The sequence below is a fragment of the Phyllobates terribilis genome, unplaced genomic scaffold, assembly GCF_046119375.1.
Source record: "Phyllobates terribilis strain yellow unplaced genomic scaffold, ASM4611937v1 Scaffold_8__6_contigs__length_399053987, whole genome shotgun sequence".
Taxonomy (NCBI): Eukaryota; Metazoa; Chordata; class Amphibia; order Anura; family Dendrobatidae; genus Phyllobates; species Phyllobates terribilis.
Window position 1 is genome coordinate 252,202,940 of NW_027362768.1, and position 13,770 is coordinate 252,216,709.

At 40.9% G+C, this 13,770-nt stretch overlaps 1 protein-coding gene across 2 annotated transcripts in view; it reads right to left on the reverse strand.

The window, feature by feature from the left end:
- Window positions 1–8,436: 8,436 nt before the first annotated feature.
- UBN2 (ubinuclein 2) overlaps window positions 8,437–13,770 on the reverse strand; it is an 80,616-nt gene continuing 75,282 nt past the window's right edge. For both annotated transcript variants that reach the window (XM_073644172.1, XM_073644171.1), the window contains 2 exons: window positions 12,088–12,177; window positions 8,437–9,174 (listed from right to left, as the gene is read on the reverse strand). In XM_073644172.1, the coding sequence (XP_073500273.1) occupies window positions 9,125–9,174; window positions 12,088–12,177 (140 nt within the window). In that variant the 3' untranslated portion in view covers window positions 8,437–9,124. The remainder of the gene's footprint in view (window positions 9,175–12,087; window positions 12,178–13,770) is intronic.

A 13,770-nucleotide genomic window follows, 5' to 3' on the forward strand; every position in this document is an offset into this window, starting at 1 on the left:
CGTTCCTCATTTGTTTTGTTGTGCATTTCCTGTTTTGGAGACATATTGCTTTAAGTTTCCGGTCTTGACGCTTTGATGTCTTCCTTGGTCTACCAGTATGTTTGCCTTTAACAACCTTCCCATGTTGTTTGTATTTGGTCCAGATTTTAGACACAGCAGACTGTGAACAACCAACATCTTTTGCAACATTGCGTGATGATTTACCTTCTTTTAAGAGTTTGATAATCCTCTCCTTTGTTTCAATTGACATCTCTCATGTTGGAGCCATGATTCATGTCAGTCCACTTGGTGCAACAGCTCTCCAAGGTGTGATCACTCCTTTTTAGATGCAGACTAACGAGCAGATCTAATTTGATGCAGGTGTTAGTTTAGGAAATGAAAATTTACAGGGTGATTCCATAATTTTTTCCTCAGAAAAAAATTACCCTTACTGAGTACCACATTTTTAATCTTTGATTTCTTTTAGTGTTTCTTAAAGCCCTAAAGTTGCCATTTGAAATGACTTTACTTTTGTGCCATGTCTGTGATCTGCTTTTTTTCAACAACATTAAACTAAATGAACATCCTCCGTGCCGTGATTCCATAATTTTTGCCAGGGGTTGTATTATACCTTTTCTCTGATTGTTCCTCACAGTGTTTTGGCTCCCACTACTGAGAAAAAAATACTGGCCAAATACTGATACACTATAAGGCCACGGCCCCACTAAGTTCATCCTCCGAGCCCAGTGATTCCATAATTTTTGCCAGTGGTTGTAGAAGCAAGTCACCAATTCTGCATTTATCACTCACTCCTGGTATTGGCTCCCACTCCTGAGAAAAATTACTCACCGAATACGGATACTGGGGCCGTGGCCTAAAAGCCAGTTCTGGGTCATGCCGAGAACAGTGTGATGCAGAGTGTCACTGAGAAGAGGAGCAGAATGGCGCTGGATCTCAGAAGGCAGCGGTGAGTATCTTAAATGCACACTACACTTTCCAAACACAGATTTTGAAAAACACACTTAATAGGATTGCTTCTTTCAGACCGAGCCCGTTTTCACATTCATGACCAGGCCAAATTTTACAACTCTGACCAGTGTCACATTGTGTGGTAATAACTCTGGAACAAACGAATCCCAGTTATTCTGACACCCCCCCCACCGACACATTGTACTTCACGTTAGTAGTAAATTTTGGCCAAAATGGTTTGCGTTTATTTGTGAAAACATCAACATTTTGGCAAAAATTTTGCAATTTTCAAACTTTTAATTTATTATGCTCTTAAACCAGAGAGTTATGTCACAAAATAGTTAAACCATATTTACCACAAGTCTATTTTATATCCGCATCATTTTTTAAACATCTTTGTTTGGAAGTTAGAAGAGTTAAAAGTTTATCAGCAATTTTTCAATTAGCAAACAAAATTTACAAAACCAATTTTTATAGGGACATCATAATTGAAGTGACTGAGGAGCCTATATGACAGAAAATACCCAAAAGTGACACCATTATAAAAACTGCACCCCTCAAAGTGTTCAAAACCACATTCAAGAAGTTTATTAACCCTTCAGGTGCTTCACAGGAATTAAAGCAATGTGGGAGGAAAAAAATGAAAATTTTATTTTTCCCACAAAAATATTGATTTAGCCCCAAAATTTGCATTTTTACAAGGGTAACAGGAGAAAATGGACCACGTAGTTTGTTGGCCAATTTTTCCTGAGTAAGCCGATACCACGTATGTGGTGGAAAACTACTGTTTGGGCGCATGTCAGGACTTGGAAGGAGCACCATTTTACTTGTGGAGCACAAAATTGTCTGGAATCGATGGCAGACGCCATGTCGTGTTTGCAGAGCCCCTGATGTGTGTAGTGCCGGCGTCCCTGCCCTCTGCTAGGCAGGGACGCTGTTCCCCTCACCGCTCTGCTCCGTGCCCGGCGTCCCTCTCCCGCTCTGCTGGCAGCGCGCGCTCCTTCCCGGCCACTGTGCTTAGGGCGCGCGCGCGCCCTCCCTCCCTCTTAAAGGGGCCGCGCGCGCCGTCCTAAGGAGTCCCCGGCCAATGGCCGGAGGACTTTACCATATATAAGGCACCTCCTCCAAAATGGAGGTGCCCGAGCAATATTGTTGCACTGTTCACTACTCTGCTTCAGCCCTCAGGTCCCGTTGCCAGTTACCTGCCAGATTCCTGCCTGATTATCTGCTACCTGCCTGCTAGTCTGAGGTCCGACGGTCTGCCTTGCTACTCCTGTCAGTCTGTCTAAGGACCAGCCTGCCCGCTCACCTGGGAGCGCACACCAGCCACCTGCCTGCTTGCCTGAGGTCCGACGGTCTGCCTTCCTACTCCCGTCAGTCTGTCTATGGACCAGCTTGCCCGCTCACCTGGGAGCGCTCACCTGCTACCTGCCTGCTAGTCTACCTGGAGGCTCCGCCGTCACATGCTGTGACCACCTGCCTGTCCAGTGACTCCTGCTCGCTCACCTGGGAGCGCTCATCTGCTGCCTGTCTGCTAGCCTACCTGGAGGCTCCGCCGTCACATGCTGTGACCACCCGTTTATCCAGAGACTCTCGCCTGCTCACCTGGGAGCTCAAGTCTACCATCAGCCGCCACAGGTCGTACCAACCCTTTACCCAGAGACTGCCCCGGTCACTTGCCGTGACCACCTGCCCGTTCACCCAGAGACTGCCCCAGTCACTTGCCGTGATCTCCTGCCCGTTCTTCCAGAGACTGTCCCGGTCACTTGCCGTGACCATCTGCCCGTTCACCCAGAGACTGCCCCAGTCACTTGTCGTGATCTCCTGCCCGTTCTTCCAGAGACTGTCCCGGTCACCTGCTGTGACTGCCTGCCTGGTCGCCACCCGCTCCCTTACCAGGACTGCCCCCTTGTATAGTAGCTCAGAGGTTCCGCCTCCCAGACCCGTTACAATGTGCCTAGACAGTGGAAACCCTCCACAAGTGACTCAAGGAACTTCTCTAGATGTGTGAACCCACAAGTGCTTCACAGCATTTAACGTTAAGCTATGAAAATTAAAAAATTAATTTTTCCCCAAATGTTATTTTCACAATATTTTTTCCTTAGTACATAGATATGTGGTTGAAAACTGTTTGGGCGCACGTCAGGGAATTATGGAGCTCAATTTTGGCTGGAATAGATTGCGAATGCCATGTCATATTTGAAGAGTCCTTGACATGAGAAAACAGCAGAAACCCCTACAAGTGACCCCATTTTGGAAACTACACCTCTTGAGGAATTAACCTAGGGGTGTAGTGAGCATTTTTAGCCTTAAGGTGATTCACAGAATTGTATAACATTAGGTTGAGTACATGGAAAATTACCATTTTTTCCACCAAAATGTTGCTACGGCCCCGAGTTTTTAATTTTCTAAAGGGATAATAGGAGAAAAACAGTGCAATTTGTTACGCAATTTCTCCTGAGTACACAGATACCCCATATGTGCTCAAAAATTACTTTTGAGGCACAGTGCAAAGCTCAGAAAAAAAGAAGCGCCATGTTAGAGTGCAGATTTTGCTGGAATGGTTTTAGGGTGCCATGACATACTGGCAGAGCCTTTGAAGAGCCAGAACAGCAGAACCCCCCATAAATGACCCCATTTTACAAACTACACCCCTTAATTCATCTAGGGATGCAGTGAGCATGTTGACACCACATATGCATCACAGCATTTTATACCATTGGGTGGTGAAGAATTACATTTTTTAGCACTAATGTTGTTTTAGCCCCAAGTTTTTAACTTTTATAAGTGCCAATAGGAAAAAAATGGACCTCTAATTTTGTTGTGCAACTTCTCCTGAGTGCGCCAATACCCTACATGTAATTGGAAACTACTTTTCAGGCACAGAGGAAAGCTCAGAAGAGAAGGAGCACCATATTATAGTGCAGATTTTACTGTTATGGTTTGTGGGTGACATGACCACTGGGAGAGCCCTTGAGGTGCCAGAACAGCCAAACCAACCACAAGTGACCACATTTTACACCTCTCAATGAATTAATCTAAGGGTGCAGTGATAATATTGACACCACAGGTGGGTCACCGAATTTTATACCATTGGGCAGTGAAGAAAAAATGATTACATTTTTGCAATAAAAATTTTGTTTTAGCCCCAGATTTTAAATTTTCATTTGGGGAAATGGGTAAAAATGGCACAAAAATTTGTCACAATTTCTGCTGAACATGGAAATACCTCATATGTGGTTGTACAGTACTGCTTAGTCACACAGCGAGACTCGGAAGGGAAGGAGCGCAATTTGACTCTTGGAGAATAAATGATTGTAGAATAGTTTGCATACTCCATATACAGAGACCCTAAGTGCCAGGAGAGCAGAATCCAAAATCAAGTGACCCTATTTTGGAGATTACACCCCTCTAGATATTCATCTACAGATGTAGTGACAATTTTGACTCCATGGGTATTTTCCAGAAACAAGCAGTAGTGGGATGCTGCAGAGAGAAAATTGCAAATCTGCCAGTGTAGTGCCAAGTACATTCTAGTGCTCATACATTATGTCCAGCTTGTGCATCTGGAGACCAGCACCTGTAAATTCGGCAGGCTCTTATCGCTATAGAAATGCTAAACATGTGGACGCTAAATGTGATTTAGGCCCACTGTGGGGCTCAGAAGAGAAAGGGGCATTAGGATTTGGGAGCACAGAATTTGCTGGATTTTTTTTTCTTACATCGAGGTTTCCATCTAAATCTAAACGACGTTATTCAGATGAAACCCCGAGGGATCCATTCACTACAATGAGGCAGTAGTTACTCTGTACTCCATCTGGCCTCTGTTCATATTTGTCCTTTTCAGAAGTGCACAAAACTGTGGCCGATCGAGTTTTTAGAAACGCTTAAAAAGATGGACAACGCCAGATCAGCATCCACAGTGTCCCCATCTGCTTCATTAAAGGGAATCTTCCGCCGGGGGTTCCGTCTGAACCACATATTTCAGAGATTTACACGGAAACCCCGTGTAAATCTCAGAGCTCAGAGCAGGATAAATGTGTGCCGAGTAATATTGCGATCTTTGGCAGGCGGAATTAACAAATCAACAGCTGGTGAAGAATTGGTTATAGTTTTTACGCCGTTCCTTGTGCGGTATAAGTGATTAAACGACTTTATTCTTCAGGTCGGTGCGATTACAGCGATAACAGATTTATATTGTTTTTTTCTGTTTGGATGCTATCACACACTAAAAGATGCTTTTCTTTGCAAAGTAAAGTTTTTGCATCGCCATATTTTGAGAGCTATACTTTTTCTATATTTCTGATGAGTGTCATGTGAGGGCTTGTTTTTTGCGGGACAAGTTGACGTTTTTATTGGTACTATAATCAGGCATGTAACATTTTTTAATCGCTCTCTATTCTGATTTTTGGGAGGCAGAATGAACAAAGACCAGCAATTCAGGTTTCTTTTTTTTTAAGCTGTTCACCAAATGATAAAAGTAATGACAACTTTATTCTTCGGGTCACTACGATTACAGTGAACTACATTTAGATCATTTTTTTTAATGTTTTAACGCTTTTAAACAATTTTCTAGAAAAAAAAAGTTTTTGCATCTCTATAGTCTCAGCGTTATAACTTTTTAATTTCTCCGCTGACAAAGCTGTATGGCAGCCTGTTTTTTGCAGGACAAGATGACATCTTCAGCAATACCATTTTTATTTACATTTGACTTTTTGATCATGTTTTATTCTACTTTCTTTTGGTGGTATGTTGAAAAAGCATTGTTCTTTTGACACTTTTTTTTGTTTTGTTTACGGAGTTCACTACTGAAGGGGTTAAACAGTGTGAGAATTTTATAGGTCAGGTCCTTCTGGAAGCAGCAAAGCTTTACTTTATTTTTGTGTACTTTATTATTTTTTTTTTTTTTACATGAGTATACCTATTTATTGGTTTAATTTTTTATTTCATAATTTAAAATATTTTTTTTGAACTTTTTTTTTTTTTTTAACTCTGTCCCTCAATGGGACTTTAACTTTTATTAGTCTGAACGATGGTATGATGCATTGCAATGCACTAGCATTGCAATTGATTATACCCGTCAGTGCTACACTGACAGAAGCCTCTTAGATCATGCTCTGAGCATGGCCTAACAGGTTTGCCCTAGCTAGCTTACCCAAAGTTCATCATGACGACTTCGGGTTGCCATGGCAACAATCGGGCCCTCGTAATGACGTCACTGGGCACTGATCTGAAGGGAGAGTGACACCCGCCTCCCTTATAAATGCTGCGATCGCTATTAATCGCGGCACTTAAAAGGCTTAAATGGCCCAGGGCCATATGGGCACCGCTCCTGGCAGTGACAGTCGAGGCTCAGCTTTCACTTAAGCAGAGTTCCCAGCGGCAATCGCGGGGGCACTGCTACTGTTCTCGCATGATTGCCATGACAATGTCATTTTGCGGGAACCCTTTCCAGACCATTACGTAAACTTTCGTCAAATGTTGTGAATTAAGTTATCTTAAAGGGGTATTCCCATCTCAAAGATCCTATCCTAATATGTAGTACGTGTAATAATAATATTAGCAAATATCTCCAATTAGAAATGTAGTATAGTATTTTTGATTTGCTATGTCTTTCCTCATGTGCAGGACATTGCAGGAACTTAGGTATCCATGGTTACGTCCACTGATAAAGTGACAGTTAGCTAGCTGCTAGTGGTCGTAACCGTGGATACCTAAGGTCCTGTATTGCCTGCACATGAGGCAAGTGGCAAAGCAAATCAAAAATACTATACTACATTTCTAATTTGAGGTATTTGCTAATATTATTACACCTACTACATATTGGGATAGGATCTTGGAGATGGGAATACCCCTTTCATAGAATCATAGAATGGTAGAGTTGGAAGGGACCTCCTGGGTCATCTGGTCCAACCCCCTGCTCAAAGCAGGATTCACTAAATCATCTCAGACAGATGTCTGTCCAGCCTCTGTTTGAAGACTTCCATTGAAGGGGAACTCACCACCTCTCGTGGCAGCCTGTTCCACTCATTAATCACCCTGTCAAAAAGTTTTTTCTAATATCTAATCTGTGTCTCCTCCCATTTAGTTTCATCCCATTGCTTCTAGTCTTTCCTTGTGCAAATGAGAATAAAGATGATCCTTCTACAATGTGACAGCCCTTGACATATTTGTAGACAGTTATTAAGTCTCCTCTCAGTCTTCTTTTTTGCAAGCTAAACATTCTCAAATCCTGCAACCGTTCCTCATAGGACATGGTTTGCAGACCAGTCTTTAATCCTCTTATTAATAACTTGTCACAAAGTTATCTTCTGTTTCATTGTGAATCATTATAACCTTTGCTACATATTCCGTTCCCATGTTCTGCTGACTGAAGGAGGCACAGGTGTTGCAGCCCACGGCCACATTATAAAGTCCATACTATGTTCCCAACATCCAGCCGTTGTACATCATTAAAATTGTGTCATAGCCAGTCTTTATTGACCAAAACTTGGATCACTTAAACCACTAGGGATTTGACTGTTGTAGCTTTAATACAGATGCTTTAAAATCAAGCCATATTTTTTACAACAGATGACCTATCCTGAGGATAGGCTATCAATATTAGATCAGTGGCACTTGTCTATTAGCTGTTTAAAGGGTACCGCAGTGTAAACTGGTCTAAACTGCACAAGTGCTACATTTAGTTCTGGCTTTTCTTGGTTTTGTAGCTTTGTTCCATTAATTTGGTGTGCGCAGTACAGACCAGTGGACAAGTTGGACCACTAGAGTCAGACCACCACTGACTTAATATTGATAGCCAACCCTAAAGATAGGCATCACAGCCTTTTAGGCTTTGCCCTAATCTGAATGAAGATGACAGTAATATAGCCAATTACAGTCAGCCGCATATTCAGTAGTGAAAATTGGATTAAATTTTACTAGGGAAAAACCTTTATCATTCAAAAGCAGTGCTAGCGTAAGAAAATCCATTCTTGGCACTAAATATTTTGGATTTAATAGGGAGCCATATTGGAGCCATGTAAGTCCAGCCTGAATGACAAATTACTTCCTATGTTCAAAAAATGCTCACTCAGGTCAGAACATGTACAGAAAACAAAACAACCATATACAATAAAAAAATAAATACTTGATAGGCATTAACAGATTTGATCTCAACAGACTTAACAGGTTACCCTTTCTTTAACCAAATTTTCAACCAAATTGGTATAAATATTCAGACCAACAAAATGGGAAATATTTTCAAGTTTTAAACGCTGGTGGAAACCATATATTTTAATGATTTTTTCACTTAATACTTTTAATTATGAAATGCTTGCAAACAGCATTACCGTGCCACGTGCACCACCTTGTAAATGCTTTTACTACATAACACTTCTTGTTTAAACCATTATAAATTAGTAGAATATCCATAACAAATTTTACTGTTGGCCTCATTTCCATTAAATCTTCAATTCCCCCTCCCCCTGCCCTGTTATCTACTATATAAAAAGGGAAAAAAAAAAAAAGCAATATTTCTACTTCCCACAACATCATTTTGAATTTTTTGTGCGATAAATTTAAAAAAGCTTTAATCCTACACGATTTTTAAAAGTTTTAACTGTTAAATAAAAAATAAGGCAATTAATTATGCTTATAGACCATTTGGAGAATAAGTCCCATTTGAATTAAATAACGATCTGTCAAATTCCACAAATGCAAGTTTCTTGACAATGGGCAAAAAGGCGTGTTCTGCTTTTTATTTGTAGCTACGTTTTGCCAGCAACCACCTTCTGCAATTCTCAGTAATATAGAATGGAATGCAAACATATCCACTTCATGTGGTTTATGCTCTATGATACCTGCAACAAAAATAAATATAAAACAATCATTTAGCCCAGTGATTATTTAAGGTTATGGAGGGAAATCTCTTCCCCATCTATCCCTCGCCCTAGAAGAAATCCTTTGTGGCTTGTTAGCACCAACTTATAGCCAGCCATGGTCATGAACATACTCCTGGGGCCTTCCTTCTCTTGCTTTCATCAAGTATTCTTTCTGCTCTCCACAGTGCTTGGGATTCATGTAAACATAGACAGCACACGGCAGCTTTTTCAGATGACAAAGCCCTTCCGGATAGGACAGTCCAAGCCAACCAGAAGAATACATTTTAAATCAACTTCGTTCCATTGATCAGCTGTCATGGGTTTTTACGTTGCAATTTAGAGTCTCCTTTACTTTGAGCTGCATCTGGAATAACAAAAGAAAAATGGCCAACAAGAACCCAAAACGGCAAAACAAGTTTTTCAGATGGCAATGCTTTAACAGTCGAAAAAAGATTTACTACTGATGATGGAGACTTAAAATATAACATAGCGAATGTGAAAATATATATATTAAAATGAAAATTGGCACTAGGCCCATAAACAGGATAAACACATTGGGCGGTAATCACACTTGTGGTGCACAATATTTGAAAGCATTCAAATGTAACATATCAAAAAGTAGATTGCCACTCACCATGTAGTATGATAAACCAGCTGTGCACAGTCGAGCGGTATACCAAGAGAACAATATATCGCAGGTCAGTAGCCTACAGCCAATCACATACAGTACAGCAGGTCAGTAGCCTACAGCCAATAACATACAGTACTGCAGGTCAGTAGCCTACAGCCAATCACGTACCGCACAGCAGGTCAGTAGCCTACAGCCAATCACGTACCGTACTGCAGGTCAGTAGCCTACAGCCAATCACGTACCGTACTGCAGGTCAGTAGCCTACAGCCGATCACGTACCGTACTACAGGTCAGTAGCCTACAGCCGATCACGTACCGTACTGCAGGTCAGTAGCCTACAGCCGATCACGTACCGTACTGCAGGTCAGTAGCCTACAGCCGATCACGTACCGTACTGCAGGTCAGTAGCCTACAGCCGATCACGTACCGTACTGCAGGTCAGTAGCCTACAGCCGATCACATACAGTAGAGCAGGAAAGTAGCCTACAGCCGATCACGTACAATAGAGCAGGTCAGTAGCCTACAGCCGATCACGTACAGTAGAGCAGGTCAGTAGCCTACAGCCAATCACATGCAGAACAGCAGGTCAGTAGCCTACAGCTAATCACGTACAGTACAGCAGGTCAGTAGCCTACAGCCAATCACATGCAGAACAGCAAGTCAGTAGCTTACATCCGATCACATACAGTACAGCAGGTCAGTAGCTTACATCCGATCATACAGTACAGCAGGTCAGCAGCCTACAGCCGATCACATACAGTACAGCAGGTCAACACAACACAATAATAGAACTCCCAATGGAGTCTCCAATAAAATGAGGCATAAATAGATGGTTAAAATTAGTTTTATTAAAGATGAATATAAAATATACATAAAATTAAGCAAAGGTATCCACATGTAGCAATCAGATAACAAGGCATATAATCAAATAATTTTCTGGTATGAAGTATTTTCTAGTCATCCCTAAATGAATTAAAGTGCCAATAGATATGAATAAAAAGGAAAAGAAAATTTTTTTTTGCAAAGTGCTTGTGCTTAAATATCCATATTCCAAATATAATCGCAACAAATTTAATCAAAGTGCTGTAGAGTTTCAACAAATTAATAAACAAGATGCAAGTGCCTATATTGTATTTGTATTGAATACATACTAATCAGCTAATCAGAATACTGCACATAGGGAGAAAGAAGGTAAGTTTATCAGAAGTTAGGCATAATGCCACTTACATGTTGTAATTAGAGAGCCTTGCTATCCGGCCACCACCCCGACGCCACCGTTGCGCCCCTTTTGAAAAAGCCAGGGTGAAACGGCGTCATCGGGGTGGTGGCCGGATAGCAAGGCTCTCTAATTACAACATGTAAGAGGCATTATGCCTAACTTCTGATAAACTTACCTTCTTTCTCCCTATGTGCAGTATTCTGATTAGCTGATAGTATGTATTCAATACAAATACAATATAGGCACTTGCATCTTATTTATTAATTTGTTGAAACTCTACAGCACTTTGCACTTTGATTAAATTTGTAGCTGTTATATTTGACATATGGATATTTAGGCACAAGCACTTTGCAAAAAAAATTCTTCTTTTCATATTTATTCATATCTATTGGCACTTTAATTCATTTAGGGATGACTAGAAAATACTTCATACCAGAAAATTATTTGATTATATGCCTTGTTATCTGATTGCTACATTTGGATACCTTTGCTTAATTTTATGCATATTTTATATTTATCTTTAATAAAACTGTAATTTTAACCATCTATTTATGCCTCATTTTAATGGAGACCCCATTGGGAGCTCTATTATTGTGTTGATTGACTATTGCTATAGAGGCTATCCTGTTTGAGGACACTGTGTATTAAGTACAGCAGGTCAGTACAGCAGATCACATACAATACAGGTCAGTAGCCTACAGCTGATCACGTAGAGGTATCTTGAGAAAGCGCTCAGTGCATGGGATGGCTTTAGACTAGTAACCTGCAATATATTGTCCTTCCGTATACCTCTCGACCATGCAAAGAAAATAAACCACTGTTTTATCATACTACGTGGTGAGTGCAAACCTAATTTTTGGCATGAATGTGGAAATCTGCATAGAGCTCCACTCAAAAGTGAGTGAGAACAGTTGCTCTGCATAGCATGGATTACAGAGTCACTATGCCATTCAAATACAGAGTGCACCTTAAAACTTGTAATAATGTTTGTGCCGTTAGTAACAGCAAAGAGCTCAGTGATTTGTAGCAGTGGTGATACGCTCTGTAGGTGTGACATCACTGCTATGCCAAAACAGCACCGAAGCAGAGGTGCAGAGAGGGTGCTGTAGTGCCATCTGGATTTTTTCTTTAACTATCTGATGGGTCTATTTTTTGAAAAGGTAAAAACCCCTTTAAGGCCACGTGCACACATTCAGTATTTGTAAGCCCAAACCAGGAGTGGGTAAATAAATACAGAAGCGGTGACGTGTTTCTATTATACTTTTCCTCTGATTGTTCCACTCCTGGTTTTGGCTTATAAATACTGATGTAAAATACTGACCATGTGACCGTGGCCCAAGTCCGCAATCATTTTACATACTTTGATTTAAATGCTAAATATCTACACTTCAGTGACCGCAAAAATGTCCCGTAATCGTATCCCATACCTGTGAAACCTTGTTGCAAGTGAGGAGGCAGAGGGGAGTGAGACATGTTAGGCGAGTGCGCAGAGGTGTTCTGAAGTCCTTTTATTAAATCTGAGAGAAATAAAAACAGACGCAAGAAACAGAATAAAAATCTAACGTTTGCTTTATGACTTATGGACGCACATATTGAGAAGAAAGTGTCAGCAGTGTTTAAATCATTATTGTTATGAACATACTTAAGAATTTTAGGTGATTTTTTTTTTTTTTTTATATATTTTCCATGTCATATATAGGATACAGAAAATATATATATATAAAAAAAAAATCAGATCTTTCAGTGGATACTTCTTGTTTTGTAGATCACTTGAATAGTCATCTCGCCATCATTGCAGCCAGGATTATAATTGCAGGTATCCACTCTATATAGATCCCGATACGTCATCACAGGCATTCTTCACGCCAATCTTGAGGAGATGGGATGTAGTCAGGAGCTCCTGATTCATCAAGAAGCATACACCTTCATGAATCAGGGGTGTAGACCGAGTGGCGTACAACTCGGTGTGCACCTTGTCACAAGTCTTACTCCAGTCCCTGCTACAGTAACACTTGTGGTGTATTGAATGTTGCCAAGCTCCTGAACTTCCCAGCTCTACCCGCTTTGTTGTAGCTAGACGTTAATGGCGTGATATAATGGTGTGATAACGCCAAAAGTCACAATTTTACCAGTTGCACCAAAATTGTGTAACTTTTTAAAGGTTTTTACACCAGAATACTTGCATAAAAACTTTAATGAATCAGGCCCAATGAGTTCTCTCCAGGCTACTGATTCCTATAGCCCATGTGGCAGCTGTACAGCATCGCTGTAAATTGCGGTTAGCAGCTCAGGCAAGATGGCAAGATGGCAGTCCCCATAATCATGAAATAGAAAGAAATCCACAATCCAAAATATACAAACAAATAGTAAAACATTTATTTCTAATCTGATCCGTTCTTCTATGCACAGTTGTTAAAGAAGGCTAGAGGTGAACAATGAATGGGGACAACAGTAACAACGAATTATAGAGGTTGCCCAATCTAAGAAAAGTCAGCAGTTACTCCACATCACTGCAGACTGCTGAAACGTCACAAATCCCCTGTAATCCACAAGCATTTGGCCGATCAGGCATCTGTGTGTATACAATTTGTACACTTGCAGCCATATTCAGTCAGACTCTCCTCAGCTTCTCAATTTTCCAGCAGAGTCTAGTCTGCATATGACTGCAAGTATGTAAATCGCATAAATGTGGTCATGTGACTGTCCACAAGCACAGAGAATACAGAGACAATTGTGACACACTCAGCATTCTGCAGTCAGTGACAGCAAACAATGGACTACGCTTTTAATTCTATGACTATTTGCACAATCACAGATCTTGTGTGCAATGCATGCCAATCTGAGGCAGAAATGGAAGTTTAAAGCGCACCTGTCAGCAGGATTGTGCTTAGTAAACTACATACACTGTCAGGTGGGTGACATAACACTGATTAAAATGATACCTTTGTTGATGAAATCCTTACTGTGGTACTTTTATAAATCTTTATTTTCCTCCAGCAAAATGGCGCTTGCGCAGTATCATCTCTCGGCAACCGAGAGAAGCTACTGCGCATGCGGCGGGGCTGTTTTGCTGCAGGCAAATTTCTTGATGTGTACCACGATTACACAAG